This window comes from Coregonus clupeaformis, chromosome 31, assembly GCF_020615455.1.
Source record: "Coregonus clupeaformis isolate EN_2021a chromosome 31, ASM2061545v1, whole genome shotgun sequence".
Lineage (NCBI taxonomy): Eukaryota > Metazoa > Chordata > Actinopteri > Salmoniformes > Salmonidae > Coregonus > Coregonus clupeaformis.
Window position 1 is genome coordinate 23,402,214 of NC_059222.1, and position 23,806 is coordinate 23,426,019.

General features: G+C 46.7%; 1 protein-coding gene across 4 annotated transcripts in view; it reads left to right on the plus strand.

Moving 5' to 3' along the window:
• The window catches only part of LOC121547235 (retinoic acid receptor alpha), a 120,824-nt gene extending 97,941 nt beyond the window's left edge, over nucleotides 1–22,883 (plus strand). For 2 of the 4 annotated variants that reach the window (XM_045209816.1, XM_045209815.1), the window contains exons 3-9: nucleotides 10,056–10,197; nucleotides 13,840–13,956; nucleotides 16,558–16,718; nucleotides 18,863–19,039; nucleotides 19,417–19,621; nucleotides 20,223–20,381; nucleotides 20,712–22,883. In XM_045209816.1, the coding sequence (XP_045065751.1) occupies nucleotides 10,056–10,197; nucleotides 13,840–13,956; nucleotides 16,558–16,718; nucleotides 18,863–19,039; nucleotides 19,417–19,621; nucleotides 20,223–20,381; nucleotides 20,712–20,914 (1,164 nt within the window). In that variant the 3' untranslated portion in view covers nucleotides 20,915–22,883. The remainder of the gene's footprint in view (nucleotides 1–10,055; nucleotides 10,198–13,839; nucleotides 13,957–16,557; nucleotides 16,719–18,862; nucleotides 19,040–19,416; nucleotides 19,622–20,222; nucleotides 20,382–20,711) is intronic. The other 2 variants (XM_041858403.2, XM_041858402.2) reach the window with 1 other exon arrangement.
• The last annotated feature ends 923 nt before the right edge of the window (nucleotides 22,884–23,806 follow it).

Here is a 23,806-nt window from a genome sequence, read left to right on the forward strand (position 1 = left end):
TGGAATCCATGATGCGACGCACCGTGTAGGCAGGACCACCTCCGATCATCCGAGGAGGAGGAGGAGGAGGCGGAGGAGGCAACAGAGGACTGAGGAAGACAGGCTTGAGGCAGGAGACATGAAAGGTGGGATGGACTCTGAGCGTCCTCGGTAGTTTGAGTCGAACTGCCACTGGATTGATCACCTTCTCCACCACAAACGGACCAATGAACTTCGGTAACAACTTCCTAGACTCAGTCCGTAACGGAAGATCCCGTGTGGCCAACCAAACCCTATCTCCGATGGTATAGGTGGGAGCGGGGATCCGGCGACGATTCGCCTGGAGCTGATACCGGTCCGAAACTCTAAGGAGTGCCTTTCTGGCCCGATGCCAGGTCCGGTGGCAACGACGAATATGGGCCTGAACAGAAGGCACTGAGAGCTCCTTCTCCTGAGAAGGAAACAGGGGAGGTTGGTAGCCATACAGGCACTGGAAGGGAGACATCCCAGTGGCAGATGTAGGAAGAGTATTGTGGGCATACTCAACCCAAGGCAACTGAGAGACCCAGGAGGTGGGGTTGGAAGAGACCAGACAGCGTAGCGTTGATTCCATCTTCTGGTTGGCTCTCTCCGCCTGACCATTGGATTGGGGGTGAAAACCAGATGTGAGACTGACAGTAGCTCCAATGGCCAAACAGAAGGACTTCCAGACAGCAGAGGTAAACTGAGGGCCACGGTCGGAAACGATATCACTGGGCAAACCGTGGACCCTGAAAACCTCCCTAACCAGGATCTCGGACGTCTCCGAGGCAGAGGGAAGCTTGGCAATTGGCACAAAGTGGGCGAACTTGCTGAATCTGTCCACGATAGTCAGAACGACCGTGTTCCCCTCAGAAGCGGGCAACCCCGTGACGAAGTCCAGGGCCAGATGCGACCATGGTCGCCGGGGAATAGGAAGGGGGGTGAAGTAGTCCAGAGCTGGGCCGATTGGTACTCTTATTCTGCGCACACACTGGACAGGCAGCAACAAAACCCCGAGTATCCTCGGCCATGGCAGGCCACCAAAAACGTCTGCGAAGAAACGCCATTGTCCGAGCCACGCCAGGGTGACAAGCCATCTTGCTGGCGTGGGACCATTTGAGGACAGCAGGACGAACCGACTCAGGCACAAACAACCGACCGGGTGGACCGTTACCGGGACCGGGCTGAGTCCGAAGGGCCGCCAGCACCTCCTCCTCAATCTTCCACATAACTGCTCCCACGACGCAGTTCCGGGGGAGAATTGTCTCGGTCTTGGACCCACTCTCCTCCGTCTTGAGAACATCCGGGACAAGGCGTCCGCCTTGCCGTTCTTAGATCCAGGTCGGAACGTCAGGAAAAACTTGAATCGTCCGAAAAACAACGCCCACCTGGCCTGGACGGGAGTTGAGACGTTTAGCCGATTGCACGTAAGCAAGATTCTTGTGGTCAGTCCAGACAATAAACGGTTGCTCCGCCCCCTCCAACCAGTGGCGCCACTCCTCCAAGGCAAGTTTCACCGCGAGAAGCTCCCGGTTACCCACATCGTAATTCCTCTCCGCAGGCGAAAGGCGACGAGAGTAGTAGGCGCAGGGATGGAGTTTACTGTCCGTGGAGCATCGCTGCGACAGGATGGCGCCAACTCCCACATCAGACGCGTCCACTTCAACGACGAACTGACGGGCCGTGTCCGGTTGAGAGAGAATCGGGTGCGTTGGTGAATCGCCTCTTCAAATCCAGAAACGCACGATCCGCCTCCGGATTCCACTTGAAGGTCCTGATACTGGAAGTCAAGGCAGTTAATGGAGCGGCCACACGGCTGTAATCCCGGATGAATCTGCGGTAGAAATTCGCAAACCCCAAAAATCTCTGGAGCTGCAATCTCGTACCGGGCTGGGCCCATTCCAGAACCGCTCTAACCTTCTCCTGGTCCATCCTAATCTCTCCCCTGGAGATGATGTACCCGAGAAAGGATGTCGTGTGGGCGTGAAACTCGCACTTCTCGGCCTTCACGAACAGGCGATTCTCCAACAATCGCTGCAGAACCTGCCGGACATGCTGGACGTGGTCGGAAGGTTCCTTCGAGAAGATCAGAATGTCATCCAGGTAAACAAACACAAAGAGACCGATCATATCTCTCAGGACGTCGTTCACCATACTCTGGAATACCGCTGGAGCATTGGTCAGTCCAAACGGCATCACCTGATACTCGAAGTGACCCATCGGTGTATTGAAACCCGTCAACCACTCGTCCCCCTCTCTGATCCGGACCAGGTGATACGCATTGCGTAGGTCTAGCTTGGTGAACACCGTAGCACCCTGTAAGGAGTCGAAGGCAGAACTCATCAAGGGCAGGGGATACTTGTTCTTGACCGTGATGTCATTCAACCCCCGATAATCAATACACGGTCGAAGAGAGCCATCCTTCTTACCCACAAAGAAGAATCCTGCCCCCAGGGGGTGATGACGAGGGACGAACGAGACCAGCAGCTAGGGACTCCTTGATGTAGGTCTCCAACGCCTCACGTTCAGGTCGGGAGATACTGTATAACCTTCCCTTGGGGTAGACAGCTCCAGGGACCAGGTTGATGGCACAATCATATGGTCGGTGGGGAGGGAGTGACAGAGCCTTCTGCTTACTGAAAACTTCCCCCAAATCGTGATATGTCTCGGGAACCAGGGACAAATCTAGGGGTTTAGCCTCAATCACCTGACTGGGAACCGAATGGGGGCAGGCAGTCTTGAGACAGTTAGCATGACAATCAAGGCTCCAACTCGTTACCTTGCCCGTCACCCAATCGAACGTGGGATTGTGTTCCTTCAGCCAGGGGTATCCAAGGACCAGAGGAACATGGGAAGACGGCAGAATGAAGAATGAAATCATCTCAGAATGATTCCCCGACAACCGCATCTTAACCGGTTCAGTCCTCATCGTGGATACGTGCCAGACTACTGCCGTTCAGAGTGGTCGCTTCAATGGCTTCCGGCAATTGCTCCTTGGAAAGCCCCAGCTGTTCCACCAACTCGGCATCAAGAAAGCTTCCATCGGCACCTGAATCGATAAAAGCGTTAAGCGCTAAGCTCTGATTCCTGTTCACAAGGGTAGCCGGGAAACGGGGTCTGACAGAGGTACTGAGAGGTTGAAACTGGCTCGCTAAAAGTCCTCCCAACTTTAGCGAGCCGGGCAGTTTGACGACCGCCGGGAACAAGTGGAGATGTAATGTCCCGAGCTACCACAGTAGAGGCAGCAGTTGGTCTTACGTCTATGTTGACGCTCCTCCTTGGTTAACCCGTGCCGCCCCACTTGCATGGGTTCAGAATCGGGAGAGAGGACCTCTCCACTAATCCATTGTGGTGGAGAATGATCGACGTGTTCTGGTCCACCACCCGACCCGACTGGGAACTGAGAAGCTGATCGATTGGACGGACCCCATTGCTTCTCCCTCCTTCGCTCTCGGACTCGATTATCCACCCGAATCGACAAAGCTACCAAGCTGTCCAGGTCACTAGGCTCCGGATAGGAGATCAACTCATCCTTGAGCTGCTCCGACAGACCCTGGTAAAAGGCCGCTTGCAGAGACTCCTCGTTCCACCCACTCTCCACAGCCAACGTCTTGAACTCGATCACGAAGTCGGCCACGCTGCGCAGTTCCTTGGCGAAGCGAAAACAGGCGCCTAGCTGCGTCCCTCCCTCGGACGGAATGGTCGAAGAGCTTCCTCATCTCGGCCGTGAACCCCTGGTATGAAGCCATGCAGGGATCCTGTCGTTCCCAAACGGCTGAAGCCCACTCCAGCGCTCGACCACGCAGCAACTCAATCACAAAGGCTATCCTAGCCTTGTCTGTGGCATAAGAGTAGGGCTGTAGATCGAACACTAGTCCACACTGCATAAGGAAGGAACGGCATCTTCCCAGCTCCCCTCATATTTATCCGGCGTCGGAACCTTGGGCTCACGGATGGACACAGCTTCAGAAGCGGCAGGCGAGATGGGTGAAACCGGTAGTGGATCCTCCACCGGACACTTGCGTTGGTTCTGGACCTCCGTCAGACCGGTAGAAAGGTTCCGAACTGACAACGCGATCTCCTGTAGTACCGTGCTATAATGGCCCAACATCTTCTCCTGCTGGGTAATAGCATGGCGAACAGAGTCCAGGTCCGCTGGGTTCATTACTGGCCGGATCGTTCTGTCACGGTTAACTAAGCCAGAACCCAGAAGCAGACCAGGACAAGGTACGTTGAGACAAAGGTGAGTGTTTATTAATAGATTCCGAGTGAGGCTGAATAATCCAGGGAACAGAGCGGGTGGCGTGGATGGGTTGTTGAGGGTGCAGTGGTTGGTCCGGTACTGGCTCGGCAGCCGCCGACCATCAGGCAGAGGTTGGGTGAAGGTTCCGGGTGAGAGACTGCAGACAGAACAAAACGGAGGTCAGTACACAGCAAGTCAAAAGGTGCAAAACAACAAAACTAACACTAATGGCTCAGAGACTGATACGCTGACAAACATACTGTTCATGGCTAACGATCCGGCAGGAACTGGATGTTGGGCCAGAGCCTAAGAAGGGTGATGATCAGGACCAGGTGTGCAGATTGCTGATGGGATGCAGGTGCGGAAAACAAGAGCGCTCCCCGGAGCGTTCCCGAACCCTCGGGAAACTGGAGATTACGAACAGGAACACTAGTCACCAGACAGGACCCGACTCAGACAGCCGGGATCGTTACACTTAGCTTGTTCTCCTGTCGTGTATTTTGCTAATGTTATGACTGTAGCTCCTAATTTGTTTAGAGGTAGGGCCTAGATGTAAGTAACAGAGTCACACTCACACTATAAAAAGGGACATATATTTTTTTATAAATCAGGGCCAAGTCTTAATGCTATGTATGTTTTTGTAGGTATTTGTTAGTGCTTTAATGCAATACTAACAAGTCATTGTTCAAATATATCTTTCATGCAAAGAATCTTTCATTAGTGCTTGGGAACGGAGTCACAGCCAGTTGACATCTATTTTAGGAGGGCATATGCAAACTGCATAACATGTGGTTCTTTAGTCCATTAAAGGACAAGTTTTCTTTTTTTACTACCAAATCTCTGTTTTTTATGTAAATAGAATGTTATAGAAGGGTCCAGACACCTTTTTTGTGATTTCACTTGTTTTTGATCAATTTACCCCAAACAGTGATTAACTTCCTCATTGTCGTTGTGCAGTATAGGAGCCCTGAAAAAACATGAACAAAAAAAGACATTTTAGAAAAGGCAAAGTTCTCAGTATAGTGATGCAGGACTTTAAAAGGTGTACACATGAAAATGTGTCATTCCAAAATGTATCTGCAACGTTATATTCCATTTTGTGCGACTCGAGCTGTTTCCCCTGCTCAGCTGTGCATGCCGGGTGTGTCCGTATACATCTCACCCATCCCAAACGCCCTGATCCACATCAACAGGACTGCAGTAGAGAGAGTCAGCTATTTTAAGTTCCTCCTCATCCATATCACAGAGGACTTGAGTTGGATCAACAACATCACCTCTCTTGTCAAGAGGGCGCAACAGCGCCTCTACTTCCTAAGGCGACTAAAGAAATGCCACCCTGGGTCCTCTCCAAATACTACCACTGCACCATCGAGAGCGTCCTGACCAGTTGCATCGCGGCCTGGTACAGGAATTGCTCCGTCCACGACCGCAAGGCCCTCCAGTGGGTGGTGAAGACGTCCCAGTTAGTGTTCCCATCCATCCAGGACATCTACTTGAAACGGTGCTTGAGGAAGTCCCGCAGCATCATCAAGGACCCCACATACCCCAGCCACGAGTTGTTCACTTCCTTATCGTCGGGCAGACTGAATCGGAGCATGAGGTGTGATACCAACAGGCTCCGAGACAGTTTCTATCTACAAGCCATCAGACTGCTGAACACTTGAACTGGACAGACCACCTGCACTGACTCTCCGCACCTTATCACACACACCCACACAGACATATACAGTACCAGTCAAAAGTTTGGACACACCTACTCATTCAAGGGTTTTTCTTTATTTGTACTATTTTCTACATTGTAGAATAATAGTGAAGACATCAAAACTATGAAATAGCACATATGGAATCATGTAGTAACCATAAAAGTGTTAAACAAATTCTATATTTGAGATTCTTCAAAGTAGCCACCCTTTGCCTTGATAACAGCTTTGCACATTCTTGGCATTCTCTCAACCAGCTTCATGAGGAATGCTTATCCAACAGTCTTGAAGGAGTTCCCACATATGCTCAGCACTTGTTGGCTGTTTTTCCTTCACTCTGTGGTCCAACTCATCCCAAGGCATCTCAATTGGGTTGAGGTCGGGTGATTGTGGAGGCCAGGTCATCTGATGCAGCACTCCATCACTCTCCTTGGTCAAATAGCCCTTACACAGCCTAGAGGTGTGTTGGGTCATTGTCCTGTTGAAAAACAAATTATAGTCCCACTAAGCGCAAACCAGATGGGATGGCGTATCGCTGCAGAATGCTGTGGTAGCCATGCTGGTTAAGTGTGCCTTGAATTCTAAATAAAGCACAGACAGTGTCACCAGCAAAGCACCCCCACACCATCACACCTCCTCCTCCATGCTTCACGGTGGGAACCACACATGCGGAGATCATCCGTTCACCTACTCTGCGTCTCACAAAGACATTGCGGATGGAACCAAAAATCTCAAATTTGGACTCATCAGACGAAAGGACAGATTTCCACCGGTCTAATGTCCATTGCTCGTGTTTCTTGGCCCAAGCAAGTGTCTTCTTATTATTGGTGTCCTTTAGTAGTGGTTTCTTTGCAGCGATTTGACCATAAAGGCCTGATTCACGCAGTCTCCTCTGAACAGTTGATGTTGAGATGTGTCTGTTACTTGAACTCTGTGAAGCGTTTATTTGGGCTGCAATCTGAGGTGCAGTTAACTCTAATGAACTTATCCTCTGCAGCAGAGGTAACTCTGGGTCTTCCTTTCCTGTGGTGGTCCTCATGAGAGCCGGTGGTTTTTGCGACTGCACTTGAAGCAACTTTCAAAGTTATTGAAATATTCCGGATTGACTGACCTTCATGTCTTAAAGTAATGATGGACTGTCGTTTCTCTTTGCTTATTTGAGCTGTTCTTGCCATAATATGGACTTGGTCTTTTACCAAATAGGGCTATCTTCTGTATAACCCCCTACCTTGTCACAACACAACTGATTGGCTCAAACGCATTAAGAAGGAAATAAATTCCACAGCTTAACTTTTAATAAGGTACACCTGTTAATTGAAATGCATTCCAGGTGACTACCTCATGAAGCTGGTAGAGAGAATGCCAAGAGCGTGCAAAGCTGTCATCGAGGCAAAGAGTGGCTATTTGAAGAATCTCAAATATAAAATGTATTTTGATTTGTTTAACACTTATATACATGCATACATATACACACATATACATTCATGCTACACACACATCACAACTGCTGCTACCACTTGCCCCCCAATCCCTCCTTCCCTGATACATGTGTAAATATTGTAATATACATTTTATTTTATTTCTATTGAACCTTTATTTAAGTAGACAAGTCAGATAAGAACAAATTCTTATTTAGAATGACGGCCTACCAAAAGGCAAAAGGCCTGCTGCGGGGATGGGGGCTGGGATTAAAAATAAAAATATAGGACAAAACACACATCACGACAAGAGAGACACCACAACATAAAGGGAGACCTAAGACAACAACATAGCATTGCACCAACACATGACAACACAGCATGGTAGCAACACCACATGACAACAACATGGTAGCAACACAACATGGCAGCCGCACAACATGGTAGCAGCACAAAAAAATTGTACAAATATTATTGGGCACAGACAACAGTAGCACTAAGGCAAGAAGGTAGAGACAACAATACATCACGCGAAGCAGCCACAACTGTCAGTAAGAGTGTCCATGATTGAGTCTTTGAATGAAGAGGTGGTGATAAAACTGTCCAGTTTGAGTGTTTTTTGCAGCTCGTTCCAGTCGCTAGCTGCAGCGAACTGAAAAGAGGAGCGACCCAGGGATGTGTGTGCTTTGGGGACCTTTAACAGCATGTAACTGGTAGAACGGGTGTTGTATGTGGAGGATGAGGGCTGCAGTAGGTATCTCAGATAGGGGGGAGTGAGGCCTAAGAGGGTTTTATAAATAAGCATCAACCAGTTTGTCTTGCGACGGGTATACAGAGATGACCAGTTTACAGAGGAGTATGGATTGCACTGATGTGTCCTATAAGGAGCATTGGTGGCAAATATGATGGCCGAATGGTAAAGACCATCTAGCCGCTCGAGAGCACCCTTACCTGCCTATCTCTAAATTAGGTCTCTGTAATCTAGCATGGGTAGGTGGTAAACAGGGCAAAATAGAAATTGGCCTAAAACAGTTAGGATCAGCTTGATCTCCCCTTTTTAAATAAAGGACGCACCGTGGCTTCCTTCCAAGCAATGGGAACCTCCCCAGAGAGGAGAGACAGGTTAAAAAGGTCAGAGATAGGCTCTGTGATGATAGGGGCTGCAACCTTAAAGAAGAAAGGATCTAAACAATCTGACCCAGATGGTTTTTTGGGGTCAAGTTTAAGGAGCTCCTTTAAATTGTACCTTCCTGTGTTATACTTAAGCTTTAATGTTTATTCTATTCTACTGAGCCATTTACTTTATGTTCATATTCTTATCTTACATTATTTCTTATTGTTGTTGCATTGTTGAGAAGGAACCTGTAAGTAAGCATTTCGTTGGACAGTGTATACAATGTGTGTCCTGCACATACGACCTAATAAAACTTGAAACACGTCCCACCAGCCTCCCATCTCTCTTCTCATGAGGGGAGGACCAGGAGAGCGAAGGATAGACGATGATCCAGGAAGGACAAATTGTGGTCCATGGGCCATCTGTCGGCCAGAGAGCTAATCTCCTCCTGGCATCTTGGCGCTCCCCTGCCAGCCGGCCCCACCCAAACATGACCCACCCTCTTTCGTTCATGCTTCAATATGACCCACTATCGCTCTGGCACCCGTCAATTTTGCCTGTGAACTGATTAACCCATTCAGTGACTAATGAAAATGGCTAGAGTAGTTATAACACTGATGGCATTATCTACAGAATCTGCCTTTTTGCCAGATAGCGTTCTGTGGGAATACACAAACTGGGTAGATGCCTCGGATGGTAGATATTTTATTGGTACGGTTTTTAGGTTTTGTAGCTTTGAGACTCATGGTTTAGTGATTTTGTATATGTCATATCCATTCTTGATTTAATTTTAAATAGACAAAGGTTTCACTCTAGTGTCTGTTTTCCACAATGAGAGATGAGACAATTTGATGTGCTTTCTTGTCGGGGAGCAATCCCCCCCCTCCTCCTGTCCTTTAATTTTGTTTCAAATGTCCGCTGATCCTTTTAGATTCAGAGTACTTGTAAGCGTTTTAAACCAATGTTCTCTCTGTAATGATGTTCAGTTGGCCTCAACCCAGAATCGTTTTTTGCTGGGCCATATCAAGATTGAAAGTAGGGCATTGATAGGTAGCTAGAGGCTAGTAGACTCATGCCTCTGCGTTTTGACTTACTTAACATCCTAAACGCATTTCTCAATGTTCTAATGGGCCATTACCAAGGTAGGTGGGTGATCTCATTAGATGGCAACAGGAGTTGATATTTATTATCCTACAAATGATTAATTGCTAAGCCTTTCAAGAGCTTAGTGTTTGGTAGCTCATTGCCTTTAATTGTGGGGCATATGGCCGCACTCCAGGACTGCCATCTATAGGTGCTTGAATCTACACACACTCACTGACAATGTCCTTCTTCTTCTTCTTCTTCTTCTTCTTCTTCTTCTTCTTCTTCTTCTTCTTCTTCTTCTTCTTCTTCTTCTTCTTCTTCTTCTTCTTCTTCTTCTTCTTCTTCTTCTTCTTCTTCTTCTTCTTCTTCTTCTTCTTCTTCTTCTTCTTCTTCTTCTTCTTCTTCTTCTTCTTCTTCTTCTTCTTCTTCTTCTTCTTATCTCTCTTTTATTTTATTTGTCTTTTATTTTATTTCTTCATGCCTCTGTCCTCCAGGGCTTCTTTCGGAGGAGCATCCAGAAGAACATGGTGTACACATGTCACCGGGAGAAGAACTGCATCATCAACAAGGTCACCAGGAACCGCTGCCAGTACTGCCGGCTGCAGAAATGCTTGGAAGTGGGCATGTCCAAGGAGTGTGAGTAGTAGTGCACTACTATACTACACTACAGCACCCTGCCAGTGCCAACCCTAACCTCAGTACACTATACACTACACCTTCCAGTCATGACATAAACCACACTACAGTCAGAGGCCACGACGTTATCCAAACTATGCACAGACAATCGGGACAATCCGTTAATTTCCTTTCAACTGGGTCCCATCTGGGATGAAATGTCTGGGTATTTGATTGAGTTCTGATTGATAGGATATCATGCATCACTGAACTACACTATACCATTCACTCAAGCCTATAACCTCTGAGCCAACAGGCAACACAAACTCAGATCATTATTCTCTGTCATAAAGCCTCAGAACTGTGGGTGTGCGTGCGGCACTGCCCCAATACACAGTTTGTAATGGTGGTAGCATGGTGGGCCTCGGTGATGAATATGTTAGCACCTGCGGAGAGTGAAAGAGCAGGCGTCGCCACTGATCAGTGCATCCCGGGGGCTGTGTGAACACACACAGTACACACACACTGTCAGACCAGATTAGCTAATTGGTGGAGGTGAGAGGGAAGAGCTTACCTTGGCCTACCAACACACACACACACACACACACACACAGGTCCAAACTGTATACATTGTAAATATACTCATTCATACACAGGCAAGCACACACCCTCCCCGCCCTCCCCTCCTCCATCCCCCTCTCTGTTGTCTCTCTGCTATGGTATTTACCCTCTTCATGATACTTTAAGCGCTCTGTGAGTTTCCCACTTGGCGGGCCGTTTGAGGCTTACTGCAAAGTAAGTTATCCTCAGCGCTCCTTACCTCTGAATGGGCCCATTAATCATGGTTATAATGATCATGGCAGGCAGCTCTGCAACACCCACCACAGGGACAGACGGGAGATAGGTTAAAATGGCACTGCCATCTTGTGGCTTGAAGTCTACTGCACGGCTGATTTTAAATACAGTGAGGGAAAAAAGTATTTGATCCCCTGCTGATTTTGTACGTTTGCCCACTGACAAAGACATGATCAGTCTATCATTTTAATGGTAGGTTTATTTGAACAGTGAGAGACAGAATAACAACAAAACAAATCCAGAAAAACGCATGTCAAAAATGTTATAAATTGATTTGCATTTTAATGAGGGAAATAAGTATTTGACCCCTCTGCAAAACATGACTTAGTACTTGGTGGCAAAACCTTTGTTGGCAATCACAGAGGTCAGACGTTTCTTGTAGTTGCCCACCAGGTTTGCACACATCTCAGGAGGGATTTTGTCCCACTTCTCTTTGCAGATCTTCTCCAAGTCATTAAGGTTTCGAGCCTGATGTTTGGCAACTCGAACCTTCAGCTCCCTCCACAGATTTTCTATGGGATTAAGGTCTGGAGACTGGTTAGGCCACTCCAGGACCTTAATGTGCTTCTTCTTGAGCCACTCCTTTGTTGCCTTGGCCGTGTGTTTTGGGTCATTGTCATGCTGGAATACCCATCCACGACCCATTTTCAATGCCCTGGCTGAGGGAAGGAGGTTCTCACCCAAGATTTGACGGTACATGGCCCCGTCCATCGTCCCTTTGATGCGGTGAAGTTGTCCTGTCCCCTTAGCAGAAAAACACCCCCAAAGGTTAATGTTTCCACCTCCATGTTTGACGGTGGGGATGGTGTTCTTGGGGTCATAGGCAGCATTCCTCCTCCTCCAAACATGGCGAGTTGAGTTGATGCCAAAGAGCTCGATTTTGGTCTCATCTGACCACAACACTTTCACCCAGTTTTCCTCTGAATCATTCAGATGTTCATTTGCAAACTTCAGACAGGCCTGTATATGTGCTTTCTTGAGCAGGGGGATCTTGCGGGCGCTGCAGGATTTCAGTCCTTCACGGCGTAGTCTGTTACCAATTGTTTTCTTGGTGACTATGGTCCCAGCTGCCTTGAGCTCATTGACAAGATCCTCCCGTGTAGTTCATGATCATTGCAACTCCACGAGGTGAGATCTTGCATGGAGCCCCAGGCCGAGGAAGATTGACAGGTATTTTGTGTTTCTTCCATTTGCGAAAAATCACACCAACTGTTGTCACCTTCTCACCAAGCTGCTTGGCGATGGTCTTGTAGCCCATTCCAGCCTTGTGTAGGTCTACAATCTTGTCCCTGACATCCTTGGAGAGCTCTTTGGTCTTGGCCATGGTGGAGAGTTTGGAATCTGATTGATTGATTGCTTCTGTGGACAGGTGTCTTTTATACAGGTAACAAGCTGAGATTAGGAGCACTCCCTTTAAGAGTGTGCTCCTAATCTCAGCTCGTTACCTGTATAAAAGACACCTGGGAGCCAGAAATCTTTCTGATTGAGAGGGGGTCAAATACTTATTTCCCTCATTAAAATGCAAATCAATTTATAACATTTTTGACATGTGTTTTTCTGGATTTTTTAGTTGTTATTCTGTCTCTCACTGTTCAAATAAACCTACCATTAAAATTATAGACTGATCATTTCTTTGTCAATGGGCAAACGTACAAAATCAGCAGGGGATCAAATACTTTTTTCCCTCACTGTAGATGTTAAAAACAACTGATACAGGCTCAGATGTTTCTTCTGTTCATCTCCCTAATGGTTAAGGGCTAACTTCTATGTCAAGTTAAAAAGTACCCATATAGGTTCATTCCCATACTCCCTCCTATTTAGTCATTGTGTGTGTGTGTGTGTGTGTGTGTGTGTGTGTGTGTACTAGAGGGTTATGTTGGTGTCTGGTAAGTGAGGGTGTAGTGTTGAGATCTGAGTACCTGTGTCCTGGCTGATGACTTTGACCGTGTTGCGGGACTATGTCGAAAGGGGTGGGGGGGGGATCTGGCCATCTGGGGGCCTGCGGGGAGCCACAGAGGAGGCTGGGAGGGCCGACCAGTCTGCTAGGGGACATCTCGGTGACCTTGCGTCCGCTCGACAACTCCGACAACACTGCCAGTACCAGTGCCAGGTGGCCATACCAAGGCAGAGAGAGAGAGAGAGAGAGGGAGAGAGTGAAAGAGGAGGGATGGGGGTTACCACGGAAAGCCTGAGGGAGCCCTGCCAGTGTACTAACGATTTGACAGCAGAGGAGTCTGAGTGGTGTCAAGGAAAGGCAGGGCTGGCCTCGAGTTGTTTGGTAAATGCTTTTTTTCAATGTTAATGTTGACTATTTTTGTTTCCTTAGGCGTTCCGTTAAAACTCTTAAACCTGCTGGTGATTACTGTATGCGTGTATAATGTTGAGTTGATTTATGTTATGAAGTTGTGGGGTTTTGAATTTGGTTTCTAACTAAGTGAGCCAGATGTACTACATGCTCAGGATAAGAGCGTCTGCTAAATGATGTAAATGTAATGTTCGTTTTTATGATGTCTATTGTCTACTGGTGAATTTGTGTGTAGAATATAGTCTGTGTACGACAGAGAATGTGCCATTCAAGTTATAGGATTTGTTGAGTAGTGTTTTGAATTTGGTTATTAACATTCAGATATGATAGTCCATTTCAGTATACATGACCCCATCCTACCAGCATAAACCTTTCCCCCTGTGTTACTGTGGTAGGGTGTGTGTAGTTGTGGGGGTGGCTTTACTGTACTAGGGGGAGCCCTGTGTTGGTTAGTTTGTTCCCTGTCGAGGGGGTAAACCTGTGCCCCTCCTTTGTCACCTCAGCTCCTCGCTCCAGCTCCAAAGGCGGGATGGTGTTGAGCCCCCAGCCGCTGCCCCCACCATTGGAGACCGGGAGGGGACAGACTGGGGGGCCAGGGGCAGACAGGGCAGCTCCCCCGGGTAAGCAGCCTCCCCCCTCCTCCCCCAACCCCCCTTCCTCCATCCCCTCTTCCCTCCATCCATCCCTCATCCCCTGTTCTAATCTCCCGTGCAGTGCCCTAGCATCTCCAGCATGTATGAGCGGAAGAGGAGGGTAGGAGAGGATGAGAGAGGGAGAATACGTTTCATCATTGTTCGGCCGATACAGAGCAGCGAGAGAGAGGCAGGCAGGAGAAGCAGGGGAACATTGACATTTTTATCTTTCCATTATATTGAATCTCTGTGATGGACGACCTGTCGCAGCTTTCATTTTCCTCCCTCAAATTATCCCTGTCTGTCTGCTGGCCCTCTCTCTCTTTCTCGTACACACGCTTGCACACGTTCATACAAATGCATGCAGACACATTGCCAAACATAGCCTTTTATATTATGAAATCCACTATTGATTGATGGGAGTGTGTGTATTGCTTCTAGCATACCACACACAATACTGTTCGCTACAATGAAGATACTGCTAGTATGTGGTTCATATCAGCGGGCAAGACTATGCTAAACGGTCATACCATTTGAGAATGCTATCAATAATCCCTCATAGATCAACCACATTCATAAACCAAAGCATTCACGTAGACACATTCCACGGTTTACAAACACACACACACACAAAAGAATGCAGACGGCTGTATTATTTCTCCCCCTCTCTAGCCCTGCTATGGATCTCCCGCCAGTTATTGCACGCGGCAATTCTCCATGACTGATCGCGAGTCCCAGCTAATGGTTCTTTAATGACTGCATTAAATTGTGTTGTGCGGCTTATGATTGCAGTGCCAATTTGTCAGCACGGGTAATGTCTCTGCGTTAAGGATGCCCTACTTTTATTTAGGAATTAATTTAACATCTCCAGCGGACCGCCTAATGGCGACGGGGCCGCCGAGACACTTTGACAGCCACAGAGAGCGGGGGAGGGCCCGAGACACACTCTCACACACACTCACAAACATTCTCACATCACTTAGAATTCTCTACTCTCCTCACCTGGCAGTTCCTTTAAAGGTGGATGGACTTCGTGGTAAGGACAAATAGCAGTTGGCAATGCATAGTTGTATAGATGTAAGGAAGTGCTTTACTTAACTGATTTTTTTAAGGCTCATTTCATCTGAAGTCCCTTGGGTGTTAATGATGTGATGGTGAGCTTACTTAGCAAAGCAAAGGATCTGCTGTTGTGTAGTGAGTGACTCCTAGACTTGGATCCCCCTGGTCTCTCTGAAAGTTATCCCATTGAGGAAGGCCTGTCTTTGAACTGATTAATGAGCGTTGTCCCTGTATGGTGAATCCCTCTCTGGCCCTGGTCCAGTCCCCCTTGTCAGATGTTGCCCCTAGACAGACACTAATCTATGGTCAGTTTTGTGTACCCCTCTAATGGTAAAGGTTAGGATTTGGACAGGGGAAGCTGATCCAAGATCTGTAAGGGTAACCTCTGGGTGGAGGTCTGGGACCACTGGCTCTGCACAGAACAACACCACTAACTGGGGCTACAGCTGGCGACTGGAGAAAGTGGGAGAGGAGGAGACAAGAGGAAAACAAAAACGCAGGGAAGAGCTATCAGATAACACGTGACGCTTGGAGAGAGAGAGCGGGACACAGACAGGGGGAGCAAGCTAGCTAGTGAGGATTAGACAGAGGAGCAAGAGAGGCATGTGTAACAGCGATTTAAGAAAGAAAGAGAAATAAAGAAAGAGTGAGAGCGCGAATGCTGGAGGGGGTTGTGCGGGGGTGTGGGCTCAGCCGAGCCTGGATATTTGTCATATTATGTTATTAGATTAGACGAGGCCTCTAATGAAAGCAGTAGCAATTTATCAGCATTACGTACAACCTTATCCACCAATGCTATTTATCACCTAACCTCCCCCCATTGCCCCCCTTCACCCCCCTGTCAGACCTATACACCCAGAGGAGGGAAGGAGGGAGAGGGCTGGATATACCCTAATGGCTTTCCAATGCTTAAAACAACAGCTGGTGTTTTTGTCATTTCGGGAGTAAGTGTAGCGACATTCGCAGAGGGAATGGCATTTCTCTGGCTTTCCTTTGGAATATTCCAGGGCTTTTCCTCCGTAATATCTCTCTATCCCCCCTTGACTGACCTCTCATGGTCATTTATCTCCTCAGATGGGATCAGAGCTGGACTGTGTTCTGACAGCTTCTTGTTCTCTCGTCTCCACTTAATCATCCTCTTCTATCGTGTACCTGTCCTGCTAGCTAGCCTACCTACAATATCTCCTGCTCTTGCCCTTTTGCTACCTCTAGTTTATATCGCAGTCCCCTATTAGTTTTGGTTTAGATACCCACACAATTTGAATACTGTTCCATGATTTGTTCCCCCAACACAAGTGAAGTCCTGGGTGCTTCACCCACGGTTTAATTTCACTGATGGTCTTGCCATTTGATTTAAGTTTTCTTTCTGTCGATATCAGAATTACTTTCTAGATAAGGCGGGAAATGCAGTATCCTTCCTAGACTGTTTGTAAACCCCCTTTTCAACAAACCTTTTAGACATTCCACTACTAAATATCCGCCCTGTGTCTAAACCCTGCTTCTCTTCCTTCTCTCTCTCTCTCCCTTCAGCGGTGAGGAACGACCGGAACAAGAAGAAGAAGGATGACAAGAAGCCGGAGTGCACAGAGAGCTACGTGCTGAGCACGGAGACGGAGCAGATGATCAACAGGGTCAGCAAGGCGCATAAGGAGACCTTCCCTTCGCTCTGCCAGCTGGGCAAATACACTACGGTGAGCACCACAATACTTAGAGAACGAGTTTGTGTTTGTGTATGTGCAATCTTATAGACAAACAAGTACAGTGCATTCACTCATCTGTTGTTTGATATTGTAGTCATTTCTTGCAGTCAAATTACCTAGTGGCCTCATGGGTGGAATGTTATTAATATTTGTCATAATTTCATAATTCATAAAGAAATTCTGGTATTTCTATGTCAAACAGTTTTATTATATTTCAGTCTTCTGTGATGTATATAAAGTGTAATATTGGCATGCAAACTCAAAATGGAATACATTTCAACTCTATATCTGACATGGTACAGGTATCTTCTTTTCTTTAAGCCCATGTGTGTGAGTGCATTCGGAAAGTATTCAGACCCCTTGACTTTTTCCACATTTTGTTACGTTACAGCCTTATTAATTAGTTTTTTTCCCCTCCTCAATCAACATACAATACCCCATAATGACAAAGCAAAAACAGGTTTTTAGACGTTTTTGCACATTTACATAAGTATTCAGACTTTTCTCAGTACTTTGGCAGCAATTACAGCCTCAAGTTGTCTTGGGTATGACACTACAAGCTTGGCACACCTGTATTTGGGGAGTTTCTCCCATTCTTGCAGATCCTCTCAAGCTCTGTCAGGTTGGATGGGGAGCGTCGCTGCACAGCTATTTTCAGGTCTCTCCAGAGATGTTTGATCCGGTTAATGTCCGGGCTCTGGCTGGGCCACTCAAGGACGTTCAGAGACCCGTCCCGAAGCCATTCCTGCGTTGTCTTGGCTGTGTGCTTAGGGTCGCTGTCCTGTTGGAAGGTGAACCTTCGCCCCAGTCTGAGGTCCTGAGCGCTCTGGAGCAGGTTTTCATCAAGGATCTCTGTACTTTGCTCCGTTCATCTTTCCCTCGATCCTGACTAGTCTCCCAGTCCCTGCTGCTAAAAAACATCCCCACAGCATGATGCTGCCACCACTATGCTTCACCGTAGGGATGGTGCCAGGTTTCCTCCAGATGTGACGCTTGGCATTCAGGCCAAAGAGTTCAATCTTGGTTTCATCAGACCAGAGAATCTTGTTTCTCATGGTCTGAGAGTCTTTAGGTGCCTTTTGGCAAACTCCAAGTGGGCTGTCATGTGCCTTTTACTGAGGAGTGGCTTCCGTCTGGCCACTCTGCCATGAAGGCCTGATTGGTGGAGTGCTGCTGAGATGATGGTTGTCCTTCTGGAAGGTTCTCCCATCTCCACAAAGGAACACTGGAGCTCTGTCAGAGTGACCATCTGGTTCTTGGTCACCTCCCTGACCAAGGCCCTTCTCCCCCGATTGCTCAGTTTAGCCGGGCGGCCAGCTCTAGGAAGAGTCTTGGTGGTTCCAAACTTCTTCCATTTAAGAATGATGGAGGCCACTGTGTTCTTGGGGACCTTCAATCCTGCAGAAATGTTTGGTACCCTACCCCAGATCTGTGCCTCAACACAATCCTGTCTTGGAGCTCTACAGACAATTCCTTCAACCTCATGGCTTGGTTTTTGCTCTGACATACACTGTCAACTGTGGGACCTTGTATAGACAGGTGTGTGCCTTTCCAAATCATGTCCAATCAATTGAATTGACCACAGGTTGACTCCAAGTTGAAGAAACATCTCAAGGATGATCAATGGAAACAGGATGCACCTGAGCTCAATTTTGAGTCTCATAGCAAAGGGTATGAATACTCATGTAAATAAGGTATTTCTAAAAACGTGTTTTCGCTTTGTCATTATGGGGTATTGTGTGCAGATTGATGAGTTAATTTTTTTATTTAATCCATTTTAGAATAAGGCTATAACGTAACAAAATGTGGAAAAAGGTAAGGGGTCTGAATACTTCCCAAAGGCATTGTATACTTTTGTTTCAAAGTAGATTTGTTTAAGACTACAAAGAAACACTCTGTGTGACCCTAATTTAGCCCACTGCAGTAAAAGGTTAACTGAATGATTCTTCAGTGTTGTTTAAGTTTAGCTTCAGAATCTTGTTGGTGCTGATACCTGTGATTCTCATATCCAGAGTACATGTATTTGATTTATTGTGTCATTCATGTTGTCTGTGTGGCGCCTTGAATGTAACACTTCGTCAAATAAAGACTTGTTAGCACTCAAACTCTAACTAGTCTCTCTCTCTCTCGTTCAGAGTAACAGCTCAGAGCGGCGTGTGGCTCTGGACGTGGACCTGTGGGACAAGTTCAGTGAGCTGTCCACCAAGTGTATCATCAAGACGGTGGAGTTTGCCAAGCAGCTTCCTGGCTTCACCACGCTCACCATCGCTGACCAGATCACCCTGCTCAAGGCCGCCTGTCTGGACATACTGGTAAGGACCGCCTTTGGTTAGCTCTACTAATGGTGGTCTGGAACAAAATCCTGCGCACCATCTCAGATCACTCTTCAGGATCAGGGTTGGTCTCTCACCAACACTGGTCCTGGTCCATCTGAGGGTGAGTACAGGCGTTTTGTTCCAGCATTAAAACACCATATCACCTTAATTAGTTGAAACGAATGTATTAGTGCTGGGATGGTGTAAAAACCTGCACACCATCTAGTTTTTCAGGCCCAGTGGTGACCACTGTGTTATTATATAACATCTGTTCATAGGATTGTTGACGTTTCAGCTACTTATCGAATCATACTTATTGGCCCACACATTTGATTGTTGGCATGCTCAACCAATCCTACGCTCTGCTCCTTCAGATTTTGCGGATCTGCACGCGCTACACGCCGGAGCAGGACACCATGACATTCTCGGATGGCCTGACGCTAAACCGTACCCAGATGCACAATGCCGGCTTCGGACCTCTCACCGACCTGGTGTTCGCCTTCGCCAACCAGCTCCTCCCCCTGGAGATGGATGATGCTGAGACGGGACTGCTCAGCGCCATCTGTCTGCTGTGTGGAGGTACTGCTGCGGCTGTTTGGATTTACCCAATATTACTGCATATACACATGCACCCATACACAGTGACTGAAGCTGATGATGACATTGTGTCCAGGTAGGGTTGGGGTTAATCTGCCTCATCTTCATTTGGCTGTGAAGGTGTTGCTGTCTAAAACAAATAGGTCTGGTCACATCACTTCTCATTATAGGCCACTAACACTGTATCGTATTCCAGCATTCACACATTAGACAGGCCCAAAACTAGGAATGTAGATTAGTGCTGTATCTTGAGCACCATTTAGTCGTTAACCCTCTGCCACCTTTCACCGCAGATGCAGAAGGGTGAATACGGTGGATTGAGACGCAGCCCATGTAACAAAAAAAACTGACAGATTTTGATGGGGATTTTGTAGGCTATGGGTTAATAGTAAAACATTTACAATGTGTACTTAGAAATGATCAGTATTGACCTACCTGGAGATAGTTCAGGAGGTGTAGCTAATCTAGTAATGTAGGACAAATATGATGGACTGCATTGTAGAATACAGCTTAGTGTGAGCTCTATTTATTACGTTTGACCTGACTGAACACACCCCGGTATTGTGTTTGTGGCTGTGTGTAGATCGGCAGGACCTGGAGCAGGCAGACAAGGTGGACGTACTACAGGAGCCCCTACTGGAGGCTCTGAAGATCTACGTGAGGAAGAGGAGGCCTCACAAACCACACATGTTCCCCAAGATGCTGATGAAAATCACCGACCTGAGGAGCATTAGCGCCAAAGGTGAGAGGCAGTCTGAGACATCAATCTACACACAGCTGTGGATCAGCCATATACTTCTGTGTCAATTAGCCTTATATTATATTGTCTACTATGTATAGTAATTAAGGTATTTCCTTTGTAATGTCCATAAAAGTTTAAACTGTCCATAAAGGATTGTAGAGGTCTGCATTATCTATTCTGTCATTGCAAATGTAATGTAGATCCAACTCAAATGTGACTAATTCATAAAGGGGTTGAATGCCCACAACTGCGGGCAGGCTAACACCATATATTGGTCCTCCTACCTAATCAATGCCTTTCTCTTCCCCTCTGTCCCTCTCCCCTCCTCAGGAGCCGAGCGTGTCATCACCCTGAAGATGGAGATCCCGGGCTCCATGCCCCCTCTCATCCAGGAGATGCTGGAGAACTCTGAGGGTCTGGAGAGCGGGGCCACGGGCGCCCGGACCAGCGGAGCCCCCCCAGGCAGTTGCAGCCCCAGCCTGTCCCCCAGCTCCGCCCAAAGCAGCCCCAGCCCCACCACACAGTCGCCGTAGCAAGCCCTCCTTTTTCCTCATTCATCTCGATCTCCCTGTGGTTGGGGGGGGGTCCTCGCTGGACACAGAGACTGGCGTGCTCTTGAGTGTTCCTCCTCCCATGTGACACACCCTCTCCTGCTCCTCCCCCTCAAAGACACTGTCTGGAAAATGGTGGAAAGGTGGTGGCAGGATTTCTCTGAATGACCATACTGGAACACTGCTGACATCTCCTCCGTTCCTTGCCTCCCCCCTCACACCTCTCTCTCTCCACCTCTACCTGAAAGACTGAGGGAAGGAACAGGAAGGAGCAGTCAGAGCTGTGGACACTGGTCCACTCAGAGGGGCTGGCGGGAAAGGGGGACAGACAAACGGACAGGACAAGCAGACAGACTAACACCAGACACGTTTTGGGTTTCTCAGAGGAGGACTGCAGGCAAGGACTTGTCAAAGAAGACCACACCAAAAGACTGGGTCTTTCTCCTTTTCCAACTTTGAAAAACAGATTTCGTACAAAAGATATATAAATATATATAGAAAAGTAAGGAATTATTGTGATTGACTTGTACATGATAGAATAACAGGTTGAGAAGATTTTTTATTTTTTTTGGATTAAATGCTCTTATATTCGTCCACTGTTTTAATCGTTTCATATCCATGAGAGTATCAAAGGAGAAATGTTCCATTGTTTTATCACATAACGATGTTGTTATAATTAACAAAAGTAAAGAAGTTGAAATTACTTTTTCAATTTACAGACACACACAGACATACACAGAAATCTGCACAGAAAAGAGTTGCGATTATTATCACACACTATTCCAGGTTGGGTTTGTTTTCCTTCTCCTTTTTCTTTGCTGCAATGAGAATGGGAAAAAATGATTGTATGAACTTGGTTGTATGTTATGGTCACAGGTCCTTCAAGATATCAAATTAATGAAGATTCTTTATTTTAAGTTGCCTTTGAGTTCATGTATATAAGCTGTACTCATTTCTTTAAACTATGAAAAGTTTAGCCTTAACCTGAATTTTTTTTTTTTACTAAAAAAACGAATACCTTTTGTGTTTTGTTTATACATTTCTGTTTCAAGAAAAAAACTTTGAGCACATTTTACTGAAGGACACTCATCCATGTTTGTTTGTCCCGTTAAATGACGGACCGGTCCATATTTATCACTATGATTCTCACAAACAGCACCCACAATTTAGTTCATTCTCACCCCTTAAATTACAACAGATTTCCATGAATAAAAAAGAAAAGAAAATCATAGCACTCAAATTGGGGCTTTATGATGATTTGTAGCTGAAGAAAGATGGGGGTTTTGGGGTTGCCTAACGACTCACCCTGAATTTATTTCCGCTGCTTTATCAATCACTACATACATTGAGTCTGAAACTACCATCCTAGGAGTTGTTTGTGTGACTTCAAAATGAGGGGCATTGTACAGCACAAATTCCTAAGCGATTGGATGGTCTCTAACAAATCTAACTAATCAAAGTTGATAACATCTTCATGTAGGCTGGCTCTGACCCAACCCATCTGTTTCTGGGACCAGTCAAAACAGTCAGTGTTCGCGTTCTAGAAATCATTGGGGAGGGAGGCAAATCCAGACTCATTGTGGAGGAGAAACGTCAGTTGGCCGGAGCGGTGTGGATGGGTAGCAAGGCAAGGTTTAGGGAGTTGGATGGTTAAGATCCAGGTGCTGGGTTCGTCCAGCAAGGCACAGAGACTAGGCAGTAGGCGCACAGCATGGTTTTCAAATGGATTACAATGTGAAGGATGGAGTACAGTACACTGTATTTTCAAGAAGTGATTAGTATAAGAAGCTCCAAAATGATATGTGGTTGGGGGAGTGGACACTTGAGTAATCTAGTGTTCCCGCTTGATGGTGAAAGAAGTTGGCTAAAGTTGCCCTTGTTCACTATGCTTTTACAACTACAGTGCATTCGGAAAGTATTCAGACCCCTTCACTTTTTCCACGTTACGTTACAGCCTTATTCTAAAATGGATTGAATCGTTTTTGCCCCCCTCTTCAATCTACACACAATACCCCAAAATGACAAAGCAAAAACAGGTTTTTAGAAATTGTTGCAAAAAAAACCTATCAAAAATACGTACACTAACGGTCAAAAGTTTTAGAACACCTACTCATTCAAAGGTTTTTCTTTATTTTTTACTATTTTCTACATTGTAGAATAATAGTGAAGACATAAACTATGAAATAACACATATGGAATCATGTAGTAACCAAAAAAGTGTTAAACAAATCAAAATATAATTTATATTTGAGATTCTTCAAATAGCCACCCTTTGCCTTGATGACAGCTTTGCACACTCTTGGCATTCTCTCAACCAACTTCACCTGGAATGCTTTTCCAACAGTCCTGAAGGAGTTCCCACATATGCTGAGCACTTGTTGGCTGCTTTTCCTTCACTCTGCGGTCCAACTCAACCCAAACCATCTCAATTTGGTTCAGGTCAATGGATTGTGGAGGACAGGTCATCTGATGCAGCACTCCATCACTCTCCTTCTTGGTAAAATAGCCCTTACACAGCCTGGAGGTGTGTTGGGTCATTGTCCTGTTGAAAAACAAATGGTAGTCCCACTAAGCCCAAACCAGATGGGATAGCGTATCGCTGCAGAATGCTGTGGTAGCCATGCTGGTTAAGTGTGCCTTGAATTCTAAATAAATCATAGACTGTCACCAGCAAAGCACTCCCACACCATAACACCTCCTCCTCCATGCTTTACGGTGGGAAATACACATGCGGAGAACATCCGTTCACCCACACCACATCTCACAAAGACACGGCGGTTGGAACCAAAAATCTCCAATTTAGACTCCAGACCAAAGGACAAACTTCCACCGGTCTCATGTCCATTGCTCGTGTTACTTGGCCTAAGCAAGTCT